This window comes from Chroicocephalus ridibundus, chromosome 3, assembly GCF_963924245.1.
Source record: "Chroicocephalus ridibundus chromosome 3, bChrRid1.1, whole genome shotgun sequence".
NCBI lineage: Eukaryota > Metazoa > Chordata > Aves > Charadriiformes > Laridae > Chroicocephalus > Chroicocephalus ridibundus.
This window is the reverse complement of record NC_086286.1, coordinates 70,083,919-70,104,252: the sequence shown is the minus strand read 5'-3', so window position 1 is coordinate 70,104,252 and position 20,334 is coordinate 70,083,919. Positions and strand designations below refer to the sequence as shown.

Genomic DNA, 20,334 nt, shown 5'->3' with positions numbered 1-20,334 from the left:
AGCTTTGATTTGGGTATGTCAGCATACAATCCATCACTGCTCTTTGGTCTAGGTTATATCTACCTAGCTCAAACTCACTCTATACCCAAATTTAGACAAAGCCTGTACAGGGATATACTCCAAGGCAATTAACAAGAAGCAATTTCTTAGCCTTGCAAAAGAAGAAACATTATGATACTACCACTTGATTTTCTTCGTGTGTACTAAACAGAGGTATTAAGAGTTCATTTGAGAACCCTCAGTAACAAAGGCTACTCTTTATCTGATCTTTTGTGAGTAGTCTAAGCTAATACAGTATAAAGGGTGAACTTAAAATTAACTAGTTGCAGCTTTCGTGAGGAATGAGGCAGGAGACATACAATCAGTGGATTTTGAAATCAAAAACATGGCTGAGAACTGGGCCAGCTGGGAAGAGTTAGGGCTGAGAATCTTTGCAGGACCACAGGCAAGCAAACCTTCAGCAGCCCCAACAACATTTTTTCTCTAATGCTTTTGGCCGTACACCTAGGGCTACTTGCAAAGCACAGGTCTCTAGCCATAAACTCAGGGAAATAGGAAAAATTGAACCTGATTGATACCTAAAGTTTAAGCAAAGTGCATCTACTGAAAGCAGGAAGAAATAAGTCAGTAATCTACCGTTATGATTGATGGTTCACAACCAGCGGATAAGAAAATTCTGCTTTCACAGAAGGGATACCACAACAAAGGTTGGGATTTTAATGGAACGAAGGCCAAAGGAAATAGAGAAAGAACAGCTAAGAGAAGATAATTTAAAACTTGAAACTGTCCCTAGAAGAAGCTTTCTTCTCAACTAGAGTATTTCAGAATTAAAAACAAATTGAGAATTGGATAAGAAAAATAGACTTGCGCTAGAATGTGAAAAATAGTTTTAAAAAATATCAAGTGCTCCTGGAGATTCTGAAAAAGGTTTATATAAAACGTATACCTAAGGCTTAATGCTACTAAATAAGACTAATGCTACTGGCCCAGAATGAATGGAGAGAAGGCAGGCAGACTCCAACTGGGGCAGGTGAGACAGTCAGCATCGTTGCTTTGTTTCACTGCAGTGCTGAAACCTGTTCAGTAGAAGGTCCAAATCAAGAACATGTGCAAGAAGTCCAAGTCTGTTTTCTAGTGTCCAGAACTGCAAACTGCATGACCTAACAAACAGCGTGAAGGAGAAGGAAGAAACTTTGCTGGTAGTGTGGCTAACAGAGACAGCCCTCTACCTAGGGACAGGTGAAGAGCCTTCTGAGAGCTTCTGGATCAGGATTTAGTGAACAGACCAACATAGGTGACGTTGTTGGTGGTGTCTGCTACAGACGCAGTGATTCATTAACAGCGTGGATAGTGGGACAGACTGTACCCTCAGTAAGTCTGCAGACTTACAGACAAAACTGGGAGGAATGGCTGAGATCATTGTGCTGCCATTCAGAGGGACCTGGACAGGCTAGAGGACTAGGCAGAGAGGAATCTCATGAAGTTCAGTGAAGGAAAATGCAGTGTCCTGCACCTGGGGAAGAATAACCCCATGCACCAGTACAGGCTGAGCTGGACTAGGTGGAAAGCAGCTTTGCAGAGAAAAACATGGTCCTGGTAGACAAGCTGACCATGAGCCATCAATATGTCCTTGTGGCAAAGAAGTCCAACAGCCTCCTGGGCTGCATTAGGCAAGGGAGCGTCAGCAGATATCCTTTCCCCCTCCACTCTCAGCAGTGGTGAGAGCACACCTGGAGTGCTGGGTCCAGGTCTTGTCTCCTGAGTGCAAGAGGGAGATGGGCATTCTGGAGTAAGTCCAGCAAAGGGCCATGAAGATGATTAAGGACTGAAATGGAAGGGGAGGCTGAGAGGACTTGGACTGTTCAGACTGGTAAAGAGAAGGCTCAGGGAGGATCTTATCACTGGATATAAATACCTGATGGGAAGATGTGAAGATGGAGCCAGACTCTTCTCAGTGGTACCCAGTGGCAAAAGAAACACAAGTGGTAACAAATACTCTCAGAGTAGGAAGATGGTTCCAATACAAAGAGTGGAAAGATTGGTCACCTCCCAGTCCTGTTATTAAGCTGAAGCCTTAGAAATTGTAGCTCCAAACTTCTTTTCTCAGCCAAGGGATCTCAGTGTAGAAACTACTGCAGATTTCCTCTAAGGGCACAGGGAGTGACTGCACGACACTGCTTCTCACTGCACAAACTGAGTGGCTGCATTGAGAAAAATCTTAGAAAAATCTTGATATTATGTGACTTTAGCCTGTGTGGCTTTCCCTGTCTGTGAGGATTCTAAACCCATCAAGTAAAGCACCTACATGAGCATTGACCCCAGTGCATGAGAATACGCCAGTCCTCAGCACAAACTTTAAGTCTGCCTTACTTCAGTTAAGACTGCATTTGTCATGTTTTCTTCAGGTGCATCCCCCCAGTTCCCATGCCTGCTTCACCCCACAGAGACTAACCCATGCAAGTGATCCGACCGATCTCTGTAGCATGGACAGCAGTTTCCAAAGTCAAGCCCCAGTGATTTGCGGGTAGTTCCCTTGGCATAAAAGGGTACATCATTAACCCTTCTTGGTACCAATTATCTTCTGCAGTTTAAGCAGAGGATATACCATTCTCCATAGCTTCACCATTTAGCACCGTCAACTCTAATCAAATCATTAAGCAGTGACAAATTGGAGCCTGTAAAGACATTTTTCAAAGCCACAAAATAGCAAATTTGGGATTATCTTTCAAAGCAGCCAGATACCAAAATACCTTTCAAAAACCAGTTCCCAAATAATCAGCTTCCACAGCAATAAGGATTAGTGAATATTCAACACACCACAGTAATTCACTTAAATAAAAGTTGTTTCTGCTGCATTTGGAAGCTTCAATATGCATAGTTTCAAATAGGCAGTCCTTTTTAGGAGTCTCACTGAATGACAATACAATAAAGAGAAACTTTAGAGGAAGTTCTTGTATTGATATCAATTATCAGTTAACAAATGCTGTGAGGATGAGTATTTGTGGCTCAGTCTTCCACATTTTCCAGTGTTATAATTAATGGGATGTGTTCATATTTCAGAAAAAAGCTGCGACTAACAGATTAATGAAATCAATTGAATTTTTTTGTATTAACTGCAAAGTATTTTGTATTTGTCCCTTATCATCCAGCTTCTTGACTTCAGTACATTCTGAAACAGGAAAAACTTGAAAGATAAGTAGAAAAACCAGCCAACTATCAAAAACGGTTGGGAAATTCAAGCAAATGGTGATTTTAAAAACCATTATCAATCAAATAATTTGCTCAATATTATTTTTTTCTTCAAAATACAAAAGTGTGAGTTGAAGATGTCTTCACATCTTTAATGTAAATTGCTTGGTCATCTTTAATACCTGTTGGAATCCGCATTTTTTATAACAGATGATGTGTAAGCATCATCCTAAAGCAAAAGGAAAGCGCGTATTTTTCCACATGTCTGTTCCTAAAAACTACTGAATATTCATGTTGCAGTGTCAAACAGAGTTTAATACCATGCTGCTGTTGAAAGCTTGGATTAATTTGCCTTACAGCATTTATGGAGAAAGAACAGAAATTTTCACTTTTCAAATCTTTTGACTAAGCCACAGATTCCAAGTGAAATCACGCAAGATAATCCTGTATGTAAATTATTTGTCAGGGCTAGGGTTAAGTTTTGTTATATTAATAATTCAAACCATAGAGCTTAACTGACCTTTAATCACACTGGTATCCAGTAATGTAGCTTTCCCAGTCGTGTCCTTCTTATTCTCATGGTGCACCAAATCATTTTGACAACTAACTTGTAATTCCGAAACAGCAGCAGCTTGATTTGAGCACAATTTCTTGGTGGTGTCTACACAGACATTCTGAAATTACATAGAAGAGCACATTGACTTCACACGTAAATTGTTACTTTAAACTGGATGCTTTCAGAGATATGAAATGTAAGAGCAATATTCTTTGGGTTACTTCTGTGAATTTTAACCACAAATCTTCTGTTTGTCAAAGTCAGTCATCAATCACGTTTACCAGAATGCTTGTCTTTGAGGCATGTACATCACAAAATAACATGACCAGAAGGCACTCTAGGTGAAGAAATTACCTTTAAAACATATCTCCAGTCTCTCTTTTCTGTGTTTGGGTATATGGGCTCATGTAAACACAAGGAGGGAGATTTATGTGTGCCTTTTGGTTGATACAGGTTCCTTTCTGATTAACTATTTTTATTGTATCAATTATTCATGTAATGAGTTCTATTATATATTACATCACAAATTAATACAAAATCTGACATCTCATTAACATTTATCCAGTAGCATTTATAGCATAGAGAGTATAGTTAGATGATAGGAACAGGTAATTATGGAGCAATTAATTATAGTGTTATTACATTGCAGAAAGTAAGTTATGTGGCTACAATACTTGCATCCCTTGAATATATGCTTGATACATACATTTTCATAATTCTGGGGTTTTTTTAACTGTGAGGTATTTATGTAATAAATACTTTCGGTCGAATACATATTTTTCACCCGTGTAAATAAGAGTCAATTCAAAGTGTCAAAAAGTATATCTTCAGTGAATCCATATAGTAGATGCAGCGTAGGTATAGTCCAATTATAATCACTATACCAGAAAGTATATATTTTTTAAAATAATCAATACAGATTTTGCATTCAAAATCAAAAGTAGATTTTGCTCAGCCGTCCTATTCAGAGAGAGAAGGTCATGTAGGTAAAACTGACAGTAGCTACACAGTAATAGTGCCTGGTCTTTTCAGAATCAGCTCACAATTTGCAAAAGCACAACATGAGCCCACCTTTTATGGCAATCTGCCCCTTTTGAAAAAGGTATCAACTAGCAATGATAAAGTCACTGGTAATTGAAATGGAGAATTTGAGAGAGTATATCAAGCAGAACAGCTGAGGATGAAGTCTGTAAAAAATGTGGACGATTTTCTTCAGTGGGTGGGTCATGACGTGACATAAGTGGCAGATCCTCATTTTTCAGTTAGAGGAACCTACAGTAGTTTTATCCGTTTTCTAAAATAAACACTGTGAGCTCAATCTGCAGGGGCTGACTGAGTTACAGCATTCAATGCAAATTTGTGCAGTACAGGCTGTACAATGCTGGCTAGTGCTCTCCTTGATTGCAAAAGAGCCTCTGAGGTCAAGCAAGGCTTTAGGCAGTGTTGTAAATCACAAGAACCTCAGGGATTTGTACAAAAAGAAACACAGCTGAGAAACATTTGGCAAAGAGGACAGAAATGTCAGAAGTTCTTCACAGCAGAGAATTAAAATAACCCAATGGAAAAGGCACTGGTCAAAGTAGGACGATGCTCGGCTGGTGTGTTGTGGAATAACTTCACTGAGGTTACGGGACCTTTGCCTGCCTTTCACCAGCTCAGCATGGCCTTTCTTTCATCTCCAGTTCTTTTCTTAATCATCTGCACCTAAACATGCCTGTATGCGCCACCTGTTTGTTGCCAGTCTGGCCTGGTAATATGAACGCACACTTGGCAGGTAGTTGTTGAGAAATGTCCACCTTTTGCTCAGGGAAAATACATGCTTAAATAACCATTTTTCAAAGCTGTCAGTAAACTTGTCCTATCCTCAGTATCAGTCATACCCATTTATCACAAATGAAAGGTCTTGGGAAGGGCAGGGAAGCATTATTATTCATAGGCAGATTCTTCCTGTGTTCGAGTTATTGGGCATACTTAGCACATGGAAAGCTTTCACTTAGAAGTCAGCTTTCAGGTAACTAGGGAACTTTAAATAGTAGACATAAAAAATAATTTTTTTTAATCATTAATTCCTTTATTTTCTAGTCAGCTCCTTATTTAACCTAAAAGTCCCAGCAATAATTATAATCAATGAGTATATTGAGATTATTTATTTTGCATTGCTTTAGCTAACTAAAAGCAGTCCTTGTTATCAAAACAGAAAGATCCCCTCATTAAGACGAATTTAACTGAAGTTTGTGCTAATCTTATCAGCCACCAGCAAAATCACACACTGTGATACAATGGTTACCTGTGGCACCCTGCAAACAAATTAAAATATGCAGAACTCAAACATTTAAAAACAAACAGGATTACACAAACTGGATTGTCACTTCACCATATGCTGAAATCTGATATCACTTTAACGTTCTTAATAGCACTATTAATAATAATTATACTAGAGACCAACAGAGATAACACATTGGTTTTTAAACTGTACAAGACTGAAGTCTTACAATTGTCTTTCAAATACTAGGCAGGCTCAACAGCACACAGTTTCCATCTATGTGGAGTCATTGTTCCACCAGTTTAAAGAAGTCAGGATATCAGCCATGGTTTTCAGTACTGTTACTGCCAGAAGAAACATTTAATTCAGTTAAAAACTCATGATCTGAATCACAGTCATTTGTTGCAACAGCCTACTCATGAGGAGACCCTGAATCTCAACATTTGGAAAATCCAACCAACAGCTACAGATGTGTAAACTAAAAAATTTACCCCAATGGCTAAGCATTGACCATTGCATCTCGAGGTTTGCCCATTGTCCAGAAATGACTCAGAAGCCGAAGTACAGTGCTGCAAAGGTAAGGTAGCACACGACTGCACAGCCCCTCTCAGGAAACAGGAGGTGTTACATCAAACAGGATACAAAGAAGCATAAGAGCTAAGGTGAGAACTGAAGGGCTGGAGGTGCATCCCTTTGGTAAGAACAGAAGTTTCAGCATTCTGCAGAAGCTGTAAGTGAGTGCAGAGTTTATCTAAGGTGCACAAACTGAAAGCACAGCAGTGGCAAACTGAGTTTCAGAGTGAACGGTTTGAATTAATTTCCCTTGATTACCTGAAGAGCTTAAAGCACTGGCTTTGTGTGCATGTGTGCATGAGCTCTCTTCTGCAAGCAAGGCTTCCCTCTGCTTGTCTGCTCCAGAAGCAGCGAAAGCTGACAGCAGTTCTTATTCTTACAAATGGCACTGCACAAATAGTAACGCTTTGCCTATCTACAGCCCCAGTCACACAAAACCTGTTCCAAAAATGCCGATTTCCCCTGTAATTTAAGCGTGTGTTAGCATTCCCTTCTCGCAGCTCCAGGGTGCGCTCTCCTCTGACTTAAAAAATTCGGGCTGTTGACAGTTGTCTCCCTGTGACATGTCTTTCATTACTGTGTCTAATTGCTTTTTGAACAGAATTTTGAATCATAATTTACATTTCTGATATCAACATCATGTGGCAATGAGTTCCAGAGTTTACTTCTGCGTTGTGTAAAATTTTCTTTGGGTTGTTTTTTTTTTACTGTCCTACCTCATAATTTCATGCTGCTTCTGTAATCCCTCTCTATTCATTTTCTCCCTGCATTCAGGTTTTTACTCTTTTTCCTGAGTCACCTCTTCCTCAGGCTGAAGAGTTTCTAGTCTATTTAATCTTCCCTCTTACAGAAGCCAAATTGCAATCCACTTGCAAGATACAACCCAAAACTATTGAAGGCAGTCCATATACCACTCATACTTCAGACAGCAGTATTTGGTCACAGCTACTCAGTAAGCCAAGAAATAGCACAGGAGTTCTTACAATTTAAACAACAAACAAACAAACAAAAAAAAAACCAAACAAAAAACCAAAACCAACTTTGAAGGGACCCAGCAAAACTAGTGTAAGCTCTGAGATAGAATAGCAGAAAGAGAAGTAAGAAAAAAAAGGCTGTTAAATCTGTTTACAAAAAAAAAGAAAGTAATACATGTATTCATAATACACATTATTGGTTTGGTTGCTTTTCTTCTATTTTTTTTTTTTAATGAAAGAAAGCCTCAATAGCATCTAGAACATTCAGAGTAAAGGAGAAACAACATTTGTTTAAAGTACAGAAAAATGTGGGAGTAAATATAAAACCAACAGCTGTCATAGTCTCTGAAAATGCTGTGAGAGATGTAGTGGCATAAACCAATCTGACAAAACTACTCTTTTCCAGACAGAAAGTCAAGCTGTTATATGATTACAAATGACTCTAGTGAAGAGGAGTACTCATTTGTCGGAGCAATCAGTGCCGGACATGGCACTACACCTTTGGAGTACATTTATTATGAGTCACCCATGCTAGTAGATACAGATCATAAACCTTTTACTGCAATCTTTAAAGACAGCTTGGAGTGGCACTCTTTGCTGCCTTCAGGAACTGAAGCCAAAACTCTAGATATATATCTTCACTTTGGCATATACTGCACCGGTATATTTATCTGTAAAATGCTTAATTGCTGCATGCACCTTTCCACCAGAAAAAAAAGCTATATACGTAGAATGAAAGCGTGAAAAATGCTTTTGCAGCTCAAACACATTTCACTGTTTCCAGACGAAAAAAGGCAATTTATCCCCACAAGCTACAAATGAAGATTCTGTAAGAGAGCACTGTATTGATGGGGAAGCTCAAACCAGGCTGAACGAAGCTTTAGCTTTTAATATTTTTGAGAATATTTTAAGGAAATTATGACTGGGGTGTAGAGAGAGACATATCAGGCTAAGCGAGACAGGGTATTCATAGTTGTTGATTTATAGAGAAGACTTCATGAGTTTCAGAGCAACCTACAGAATGACAACCTACCTATATCATTATTCTCCAACCTTCATTACATCTGCATGACGTCCCGCAGGGACAGTTTGGACTGCAGTGAATCAGAGAAGAATCACAGGTTTTGCTTCCTATATTGTATCAATACAGAACCAGGGGAAGTGCTATGACAATCAAAGCCTTAGACCATCCTGAAACGTGATCTGAATTATTTTCCGGTTTGCAAGAGCACAGGCCTGAGTAACTACGTTCTGGAGTAACTATATTGGTCCAGATTTGTATCAATGTTAGACAAAATAAAATTTCATCCACTGTATGACTAGAAGTAGGAATGGGTACTTCCACCTAACAGATGGGAAACACATATTCCAATAATGGGAATACACACGTGGAAACTGCTGACACCTCTTAGGAAATCTGCGGTATTATGGCAGACAGTTAGGACTGATTTATTCCACTTGAAAGGAAACAATTACCTTTATATTATTACTCATTTGTATCCCAAGGTAGTCTTCTTGCATGATCTACTGGCCAGCCAACTTACCTTGCACATCAAGGTAATTTTTGCAAGGGCACAGTGTACCCATAGTTAAGGGTACTGACAAGGGTCTATGATTTTGTAGTGAAGAATTTTAACAGTCTTCCCCATTGCACTGATTCCACTACGTGATATCAAGCCTTCATTTTCCACAGTCCATTGGAGTGTGGAAAAGGAGAAGAGCTAGTTAGAAGATGCTTCAGAAAGGCCATGGGCAATAAAAAGGATCTTCATTTAGCCTCATTAACATACAGGACGGGAGTACTTTGGAGAATTATTATTTGCCTGCAGAACTCATCAGGTACTATAAACTACAGATGAACTATTTTTGCCAAAGAAGGGGTCAAGGTTATATCATTTCAAAGACAGGAGCAAAATTACATCAGTTCATGAGTTCTTCTCTGCCTAAAAGCAACATGAAACATCTGATCAAATTAAATTTTTTTGATCAGGGTTCAAGCTCTAACAAGTGTCTCCCTCACAAGGTACTTTCTGTACATGCCTACAATATCACAATTAATTTGACTTTCATTGTTAGTAGTCTCAGTTTTCCCAAGGATTAAAAAGGGGGAGGCGATGTAATAAATTCATGATAGGTTGTAGGTGGCTGCCACTGTAGGCTCATTCCTAGGGTTCAAACAACATATTTAAAAAGTGGTATTTTCCTCACAGTAGGGACAGAATTAGTTAATCCTTGTTCAGAGCTTGAATAAGAATATTTGGATTTTAAAAAAACAAAAACAAACAAACAAACAAAAAAAAAAAAAAAACAAAAAAACCCCAACAAAACCAAAACAGAGGAGAAAGTCGTGTTCTAGCTATATACATTTCTACAAATATAAAAGCAAATAGCGCATCAGACCGAATGGTCTTAGGGAAATCAACAGTCCGCGGACCGTTCTGCGTTTTGCCCGACACGCTGTTAATCTGTGAGGTCGAACAAATATTCCAACGACGTAGTAACTAAAAAAGAAGAAAAGGCTAAAGGAACCGCCAATTCTGCAAGCCGTTCTGTTTCAGGGGGTGCTGGTCGGGGCGCCAGGCACCGCTAGATGGCTGCATCCCCCGCCTCATCCCGCGCAGCCTTCCCGCGGGAAACGGCTCCAAGGGCTCCCAATTCCACGGTGAAACAATAGGTAAGAACTTAGCGTGCAAACTCTCATCTGACAAACATTTCTCCTCCTGGCCCTCCCCTTGCCCTTCCCCCCCCCCCCCCCCAGTTTGAAACCACAAGGACAACACGTTTCGCGGTTGTATCTGGGATCAGTCAGAAAGAAAATGTTCTTGATCAGATTCGTTGATTTCTTGGGGTAATGATGTGTGGCGAAATGTTAAAACCTGATTATTAAACAAGCTGATGTTTAATAATTTGGGAGGAGCCACAAGCAGGGGAAAAAAAGGGATCCAACCAACAGGATGACCTTTAAAGAAGGGCTGTTATATGTCCACGGTACACGTTTTTCAAGGAAATTTCATGAGGGCTTTTAAGGAGGTAATTAGATACTGCCACTCTTCACTGACAGTTCCCATAGTTCAGGTAAATTTTCTACAGCTGATTGAGACAAAATAAGTTCCATTATGTTATCAATAAAAAACATGCAAGAGTGTACTGCAATTTCATTCTACTAAAATTCTCTGCTTGCTCCAGAAATTCAGGGCCCCAAGCTTTTTGTTCTTAATCCAATGACTTTTCATGTACTCATTCACTGCTCACAGTACTCATTTAATCTTTTATTGTTGAATGAGATCTTACTCTTTTCCAAAACCTGTCCCAGAATAGTACAGAGTATGTCTCAAGAGACTTTAAAATGAAGCTTTGCTACCAAAGGGTCTTTTATGTCAATGGGTAACCAGAGCTGTCAGCCTCTTTTCCCAGACATTTTTCTCCTGCTCTGTGTGTGTACAAGCAAAAGAGAACAGAAAACGATGTCAGGCACCCTTGAGTGGCCTGGGACAAAACAATGCTGTATCAGCCAGCACAGAATCACCAGGCTTACACATTCAGCTATTAGTGTTACAAATCAAAAAGAATAGTTTAGATTCTTTTTTAGCAATAGTTCAACTGCAAAATACAGAACTGCATAATGCCCTCCCAGCTCCAGCTCTTCCCTCTCCTCTCCCTGCTAAATAGTAAAGCGGGGGGGGTAGTGCGCTTGATGACCAGAGGCTCAGAGCAGTAAACAGTCTTTTCATCTTTGCTGTAATGTATATGATGTTAGCATTACATTTATTTTTTCAGATATGTAATTATCTTAGGGCTTGTTTTTTTCCTAAGTGCTTTGTCTTGAACAGCACTTTCCTTATTCAACACACTGTGCAGTGAAAGGAAAGTATTGTTCTGCGCATTTTACACGCTGGCAAATTGAAATGTGCTCCTTTCCACAGAGCTTCAAAAAGTGGTTGGGAACTGGTGAGGTGCCCCCCAGCTGTCACCTTTCCATACACCCTGCCTCTCCAAAACCCTGCCTTCGCTGCCAGGCACTGCCTGCCCACCCTGCCGAGCGATTGCAGCCAAACTCAGGAGCACCCAGCTACAGAAATTAGGCCTGGGCTGCCTCAGACTAGGCAATGAAATGCAGTTAGTAGCCACCTGTGAAAATCCTGGTTTCCATGGCACTCGCGGTGTGAGAAGGCAACCGCGAAAGGAAGCGAGGAGAGGAATCCGTTGTTTGATGGTGAGTCCAGTGCCTTAACCCCAAGGCAGGATTTGCTCTTCTCCTGGGCTACTCATCCACTAAGCCCTGGAGTTCTCAGGAGACAAAAAAATGTACATCTGAAGATGTAAATTATTAAGATCCGCTTCTGTATTACAAATACATCTCACCTCGGCAAATGGAAGTGCTTGTTTGTTCAGAGACTACAAAATGTTGCATTTTGTGAAATCACCACTTAAGCAGAAGATGCGAATTCTTCTCATTTATCTTAATGGGACATTAACTGGAAATTTAATTACAAGGGAGAGCTAATTATCTGCAGGTTTGCCAAACTGCAGATGGAATCTACTCAATAGAATGAAATCTGAATGCTGAAGCCGATGTGAACATAAGTGCAGTTTAGTGAGGGTAAAATTTGAACTGAAACCAAATGAAAAGAAGAACGAAATTTCCTGTAACTCCTGGCACAGAACCTCAAGTGAGGCACCCTTTGCCGCACCATCTCCCCAGCTGTCTCTCCCTCAGTCCTCAGATCTCTTCTGACCCTAAAAAATGAAATAACAGCCACACTGGTTCAGGCCACAATGCATCTCACTCAGTACTTTTTCTTCACCATTGCCCTAAGCAGGCACCAAGGAAGAGTGAGGACAGAGCTAGGCGATCTGCTACCTCCAAACACGCTCTCAGCCTCTTACTATTTTCAGCACAGGGAATTTCCTGAGTTTGACATAGTTTGTCTATTAGTAACCCTCAAAGGGTCTCTCTGCCAAGTTTTTGTGCAGTCTCCCCTTGAACTCCTGATCCGCTTCCAGCCTTGTTCTGGCTGCCCTTGCTCTGAATGTATCCTGCCCCATTTCCTCTAATTGTGGCCCTGCGGGGGGGGGGGGGGGGAGGGGGAGGGGGTGGGGGGCAAGATTTTTTAAATAAATTGTTTTCAAGTTCTTACTGCTGTGCTGCCCTTCTTAGCCTGAGTCTGCAAGTCCAGCTGCAGAGCTCACACTGTGCTTCCTCTTACTGCATGACAGAAAACGCTGTGCGTGGCAGACAGCAGCCTCGGGAAAGCAGCAGGACACCGCGTTGGTAGGAATTAAATACTTCAGACCGGATTCGTATCTCAGAAACCGGGTGTAAATCTGGAGTCGAGCGGTGCAGTTGGGAAGCGTTACTCTGGATTTACACAGTCATGGCTGAATTCAGCATCAGGCCGCTTGTTTTTCAAAATCATCTGGTTTCCAGGCCACGGTGGGGAACGTAACAGAAGGAGCAAAAGGAAAAAGAGGTTATTTTATTAGTAAAATACATTTCTATTCTAACAAGTACTTCTGTAACATCTGGATCCCTTCAAGAATTTTGCCTTCTTACGCACACATAAAGGTACACAGAGGTATGAGTGTACAAATATTTCAGCTTGCCCACTAGAAGCTAGTCTGTTTGGGCAGAAAGAAACTATTCTGCCCCATTTTTCACTTCCCTCTTTGTTCTTTATTCTCTGACATAATTTCGAAGCTCTGACACTGAGTTCACTTGCAGCTGTGTTAAACTGCACACGGGTGGTTAGCAAACCTGGCCGAGTCACTGAGGGGTTTGGTTTGTTGGCAATACTGAAAAATGTCCTGGGGAGAAGCTGGGTTCTTCCTCATCAGAAATGATATTCATATCCTGGAACTTCTGGCAAATTAGGAAGTGCCTATCCCCCAGTAAAGTTTAACTTCTAATTACAAGTACTTACCAAATGGGACTTTTTGGTCTGTTTCTGTCTGTTGGCATTTTAGATTTTGAATTTCTTCGATTCAGTGTGGGGAGCAAAAAGTAAGGGGAGGGAAGGCTTGCAGGGGCGTTTGCTCCCCGGTATCAAAATGAAACCGTGTCATACAATGTGCCCACTTCTGCCTCACCCTCCACCTCCCCACGTCACCCTCCCTCTTGGGCACTGGAGCTGGCTGGAATTATGGGAATTCTGAGAGCTCTTCCCTGGTTATCTCTATGGCAAATGGCAGGCCCTGGTCACCAGCCCCGTTCAGAGCCAGGCTGTAGGTTCAAACTCTGAGCTGCCTCAATACCAAGCTGTGAAGTCGAGAACTGAATGTCCTCCTGTGCCTATAGCTGTTTTCCAGCGCTTTTGTTACATCCACTCCATTTCTAGCATCTCTCCAGAGAGCTGGGCTTGTACGACTGACTTGTCACTACAGTGGTCTTCAGAGTTCTGCCTCTGTGGCATTTATAAGGCCTTCCTAGCCCATTCAAAAAGAGACAGGTAAGAAGTGAGGGTCTGTACAAATCCTTTCCTGGCTTGCAGAAAAACAACTGGAAAGTCATCTTAGTAAGCAGCATGGAAAACAGTGCTGCTGGTACTTTGCTCATATGCTAAGAAATGCTGAATAGCAGAAAAAGGTTCATATTCAGTCATTTTACATTTCGTCGTGGAAGTCAAGGCCTGTAATGCACATATTCATATTAATGCATAATGAGGTAGTTCATAGGGCACAGATGGATGCGCCATACCACAGGCTTCTTCCAACACAGCACCACTGTGCTTTGCCTCCTACATCTTCTTCCCAGTGGTTTCGTGGCAATTATGTGTTTTCTTCCCTTGCGGCGACTGTGATGGTATCCTTGACACTCATTTCTGTTGTTCCTAAAGGAACTATGCTGGAGACAGTACTTACTCATTTTCAACGTATTCTGTTTATTTAGGATACTATTAAAAAGATCAGCGTAGAAATGTACCCGCCTTCTGTACTGCAGAACTATGGCTTAAGTTACGGCTAAAGTAAAATACAGGTGAACTAAAATTCTCCCAGTATTGCCTCTTAAAATTATACTGGCTTTCACACTGAAACTGGAGCTGAATCAGATGAGAAAGGACTAAGTGCAATCTAAATCTAAAATTGTTTCACAACTGCAACACACATAAAACAATGGAAAAGCTCTATATGGGAGAGAAGAAAGAAGATGTCAGGAAGGAGGTTTTTTTCTTTTACATAATTCCTTAAAGTTATTTCAAATGTGAAATAAATCCCATATTATTTTTGTGAACATGAACACTCTTGTGTCAACCAAATGTACAAACTATTCCATGTTTGGAATTGAAAAATTCAGAAAGGGAGTGGAAAAATGACATCCAAACTGTTCACCACTTACTCCTCCTCCTCCCTCCAACTCTTGCAAATGCTACATATGTGTATTGTATGATCAATAACACAAGTTGGCAGACGTGCTCGTCGAGCCACTTTCCATTATTTACCTGAAGTGATGGCTAACTGGGGAGGTCCCAGTGGACTGGAGGGTAGCAAATGTAGCACCCATCTACAAGAAAGGCAGAAAGGAGGATCTGGGAAACTATAGACCTGTCAGTCTGTCCTCGGTACCAGGGAAGGTCACGGAGCAGATCATTTTGAGTGCCATTACAACTCATAAAATGGACAAGCAGGGGATCAGGCCTAGTCAGCATGGATTTATGAAAGGTAGGTCCTGCCTGACGAACCTGATCTCCTTCTATGACAAGATGACCCAATTATCGGATGAGGGAAAGGCTGTGGATATTGTCTACCTAGACTTTCGAAAAGCGTTTGACAGTGTTCCCCATAGAATTCTCATGGAAAAACTGGCTGCTCGTGGCCTGGATGAGCATACGATCTGTTGGATCAAGCACTGGCTGGATGGACAGTCCCAAAGAGTGGTGGTCAATGGAGTTAAATCCATCTGGCGGCCAGTCACAAGTGGTGTCCCTCAGGGCTCAGTGTTGGGACCATTTCTGTTTAACATCAAATAACAGAAGAATTCTGTTTAACATCAAATTCTTCACAGAAAGAGTGGTCAGACACTGGAATAGGCTGCCTGGGGAGGTGATGGAGTCACCATCCCTGAATGTGTTTAAGACTCGTTTAGATGTGATGTTAAGGGATATGGTGTATGGGAGAACTCTGTAGAGTGGGGTTGATGGTTGGACTCGATGATCCCAAGGGTCTTTTCCAATCTGAATGATTCTATGATTCTATATGCCATGTTCCCTCCCCCAGCTCGTGGTGAAAAGCAAAGGCTGTGTTTGCTGTGAGGGACTGGCAACGCGGGTCTCAGAGTGAACAAGATCTCTTCAGCAGGTCTATGAGGAGACATGTCGGCAACTCAGGTGGACTGGCTAAAGCAGTGTGTTGTGTTATCATTTATTAGCCTGTTACTCCAAGCCATTGTGTTGTTGTTCTTGAACAGGATCAGGGACATATGGTTTAAGCTCTGAGCTATCAGAACTGGGGTGTTGGAAGCATCCATTCATGAATGTTGGACAATACCACCTTGGGCCTTCATGGCTACTGCTGCTGCTGAAACTCAGTTCAAACTCCCTCTGAAGGAGTGTGGAGAGGATCAGTAATGGCACAGTCCTTTGCAAGTAGGTAACAAACTCTCTGAGGAGTTTTGAGTTGTAGCCAGTCTTCGGCCCAGATCAGTTGATTTTTCAAGACTGCCTGGCTCAAGATAGCATGCTCAGTAGTGAGACGTGAGAGGGTACCCCCGACGGGTCAGTTGAAACAGGTCAGCCCCTGCAGACCACCAAGACAAACTCGAAGGTATAAGAAATTTGTCTTCATTGGTCTGATTCTTTGGATGTATCATGAAGGGCAGGCAAGTACTTCCAGTTGAGACAAAAGGCCTGGGTGAATCACATGGTGAATATAAGGTCTATATTTGATGATATTGTTAATGTTCTCACACAGTCCTTGGGGAATATCAGTCTTCAAGCTTACAGGAAGGACCAAAAGATCTCTTTCATTCTCAGTCCCTGGGGCAATCTCTTGCTTACGTTCTCATGCATGCCATAATGAGGATACATCTTGTCTCCTGGTGAGCTCCTGGCACTGATGATGAAGCTGACAAAACTGTGTTCAAATCAAGCAGATTTCAGCAAACTTATTGCTACTGCCTGTTTTATATGCACAGTCATGCTCCCAGTCACCTTCTTGAGCAGTTTCTTTGTAGTCCACCTACCAGTGATGATGGTCTTTCCACAGCTATGGTAGATTGGATGTGAACAGTCCATTAAGTAAATATTGATGCTTTGCAACTATAATTAAGCGAATCATGCTTTTACAGGAGCCAACACACATGGTTTATTTTTGCTGGACACAGAAAGGTCTGTGATTAAACCTTTTAAGGTATTTAAACATTTAGGTAATTTTTAGACATTTAAGGCAGATTTTATTCTCAGCCAGACAGCATGCTTGACAAATAGGTCTCCTCTCACTGCTTGTCTCCCTCTGATATGGGACAATTTCTTCATTATAGAATGATACTTCAGTTATAATAATGGTTGCCTTGCTTGGGTTAAACATAGGAGAACTGGGATTTCTTTAATCTCACTGAAGGTTTTTTCTCACACCTGTTCATTGAGTGTAGTATCTCAAAAAAGGAGTGCATGAAATTTTAGTCATGTTAAATATGCATTTGTCTTAGAAAGTAATGATACCCTGATACAACTTTGATTGTTAGTTCTGCCACTCCGCAGATGGCACTAATGACTATGCAGCCTCAAAAGTGGATGTTGCTTCTCTCCAGTTCACATTCATCTGTGTTCAAAATATGTCCAAGTTCATGAACTATTGTCTGAACTTGGCATATAGTCTCAATGTACTAAACCAGTCCTTTTATACCACTCGTTTAATGTTTTTCTGAAAGACCCTATGTGCAGAAGACATTCTAAATGATAAGTACCTGCACCTCCTAACCAAAATAATGAAGTAAATAATTCCTATACTACATTTACAAAGCCCAAGAAGATATCCACATTGATGGTTTTTTAAGCACCATTGCAGCTGACCAACGCATTAAACAGCTATTGGCACGGACAGTCCTGCTGTGTCCTGTGTCTAGTCACAGACACAGCCATTAAATTCAGAGATGTCAGGGCAACCACATACATGTTCAGAGGGCTTTGCCATAGTAATCACAGGTATACACTAGACAGAAGATTCTTTGAGCAAATAAATAATTGCTTAGTGGACCATGCTTCAAACTATTAACAAGAAAGTGCTTTTCATTTTGCTCTGAGGACAAAGAGCTGTGTAACCCTCATGAGTCTGATCACACAGGACTGCTTTGGTTTCCTCAGTCCACTGAATTAGCTTGGGAATTTAGAAATGGCTTTATTTCTGCAGCCTAAAATTTGATCTCATTCAGTCTTTGAACCAAGCTTAATTGTTCATTTGCTTTTCAGTTCAGCAGCCAGCTAAAAATATAATGCTGTCTTCTCCTGAGGCTTCATGCTCAACATTCAGATGGTCAGATGGGTCTCTTTTTTCTGGTGTGAATACTTTTTTCTCAGGAGATGGAAATTGAGATGACCCCAAGCAAGTTCACAGAAGGTTTTTAAAGTGATTATTATGACACCAATCTTGTACCAGTCTTGAGAGGTAATATTTGTAGTCCTATTACTTGCACAAGAAAGACAACTTTCTCACTCTTACCAACAGCAAGTGGCTCAAACATGCAGACTAGACGTCCCCTCAATGGTATGTGTCACACATCAGATTATTAGTAGATCTTCTATGCCCCATGTCACAGAGGAGCTATTAAGCAGCATCGCAGGCTCATCTACCAGATCTACCAACTCAGCTCTTGTGCTTCAGCTCCAGGAGCAAAGACACACTCAGCCTAAATAAACTGGCAGTGTTGTCAGCAGCAGGACTTTGTTTTTTTTCTCAGATGAAATTACTGTTGATCTCCAACCTCCCCTCATTTCCTTCATCTGTTTTGCAAAATGGGGGCAGGCAGGAGAGGAGGAGGTTGGCCTCTTGGCTGAAGTGGCAGGAGTTAGTTGTTACTGCCTCAGGAAACTGCCCAGCACAGCCAGACAGAAAGTTGGGGCTCAGGGAAGACAGACTCACCACAGCCAGCTGTAAGAAGTGATTTCTTCCTCCAGAGCTGCTCTTTTCTGTGTCTTTCACCAAAAACATAGATGGGAAGTATGGTGCTGTAGAGGGGCAAGGTATTGAGCAGATGCAAAAATCATAGAATCATCTAGGTTGGAAGGGACCTTTGATGTCATTGAGTCCAACCATTAACCTAACACTGCCAAAAACCACCACTAAACCATGTCCCTCAGCATCACGTCTACCCGTCTTTTAAATGCTTCCAGGGATGGTGACTCAACCATCCCTAGGCAGCCTGTTCCAATGTTTGATAACCCTTTCTGTGAAGAAATTTTTCCTAATATTCATCCTAAACCTCCCTGGCACAACTGGAGGCCATTTCCTCTAATCCTATCTTAATGTTCCAGCACCAGAAAGGCTGGGCTGTCTCCCAGTCGTACCTTCAGCCAACTACTGTGAGCAGATCAGGGCTGCTGTAGATCATGCAAAGAGGCATGTGGCAGAAGTGAAGTTGTCTGAGCTGAAACCAAATGGCAAACCTGAAATGACCCCTGCCAACTTGCAGAAAGATGAGGTGGCCGTTGCTTGGTTCAAGCTGGCTGAAAAATACTTGCTGAGAGTTTAATGAAAGCAACACAAATTCTCAAAAGCATTTGGCTGGGTTTGGCTATTGTTGTCTTCTTGCCCCAGTGAGAAACAGATTAATTCAAGAAAAATATCTAATCAGCTGGAGTGAATTAAAATCAGTCTGCATCCTCGTGTGAGTACAGTTATGCACTTGTGTAGGTGTTTACAGGAGCAGCGCCTTAGAGGCTTTGACCCTGCCAACACATTCACACATATTTAAGTTTACTATGGCGAACAATCCCATTTGGCAAGTGGAAAATCTCACCGTGGTATTGTACAAGCCTGAGAGTTGGCAAGATAAGGACCTTGGACTTGATGTTTTCTACAGCAAAGCATATTTTTGGCACTAAGAAAATGATAGAATATAGATGAGTAGTCTATCAGATACACAAATCCTGTATGTCTTAAACTGAAAAGTATTCAGAGAAGGAACTATGTTTTCCCACAGATGAGGTTGGTGTTTAATATATTGTGGGTGCTAACAAAATTCGTATAATAAATAGAGAAAATATCTTGGCATCATTTATTTATTTGCTTCTTTGTGAAAGGCTAAGAAGAATAAAAGAAGAATGAACAGCTTGTTATCATTAAGTCTGTGGTTTAATAGCCTTTTATTTACTTAGGTGCAGAAAACTTCAAAACCAATAAATCCATCTAAGTTTTCTAGGTGCCTTGTAACATTTGAAAGCTTATATAAATAATGCAGATCTCAGGTTAGCCTCACCCTCCAACACTTGTTTTGGATTCTTGGATAGCAAATAAGCTCAACAGCAGGCAACACTGCATGTGACAATGGCTCTTGGGAGAAAATTCTCTAATCTACCTGGAGTTGGACTAAAATCTCTCATTAATTTCATATGGATCATTAGAGAGCATCTGTGAGGAAGCAACAGTTTGTGGATGACACAACCCCACTTGCCTGCAGAAGCCTTCCCTTCGGCACATTTCCTAAGATGCACAGTCCCAAATTCTTCGTCTTGATTGAAACAAAATGCCGTGCATTAAGAAGTTGTGTCATAGGCAACCTGAGGATACCCCCAATGCTTTCTTTTAAGCCAGAACTTATCGGGTCAGCAACTTCTGACTCCTCCTAGTCC

The 20,334-nt window shown here is 41.1% G+C and overlaps 1 protein-coding gene across 1 annotated transcript in view; it reads right to left on the bottom strand.

Annotated features, from left to right (window-relative positions):
• THEMIS (thymocyte selection associated) overlaps positions 1-20,334 on the bottom strand; it is a 78,497-nt gene that overhangs the window by 6,145 nt on the left and 52,018 nt on the right. The window contains exon 5 of the mRNA XM_063331073.1: positions 3,710-3,863. Within this exon, the coding sequence (XP_063187143.1) occupies positions 3,710-3,863 (154 nt within the window). The remainder of the gene's footprint in view (positions 1-3,709; positions 3,864-20,334) is intronic.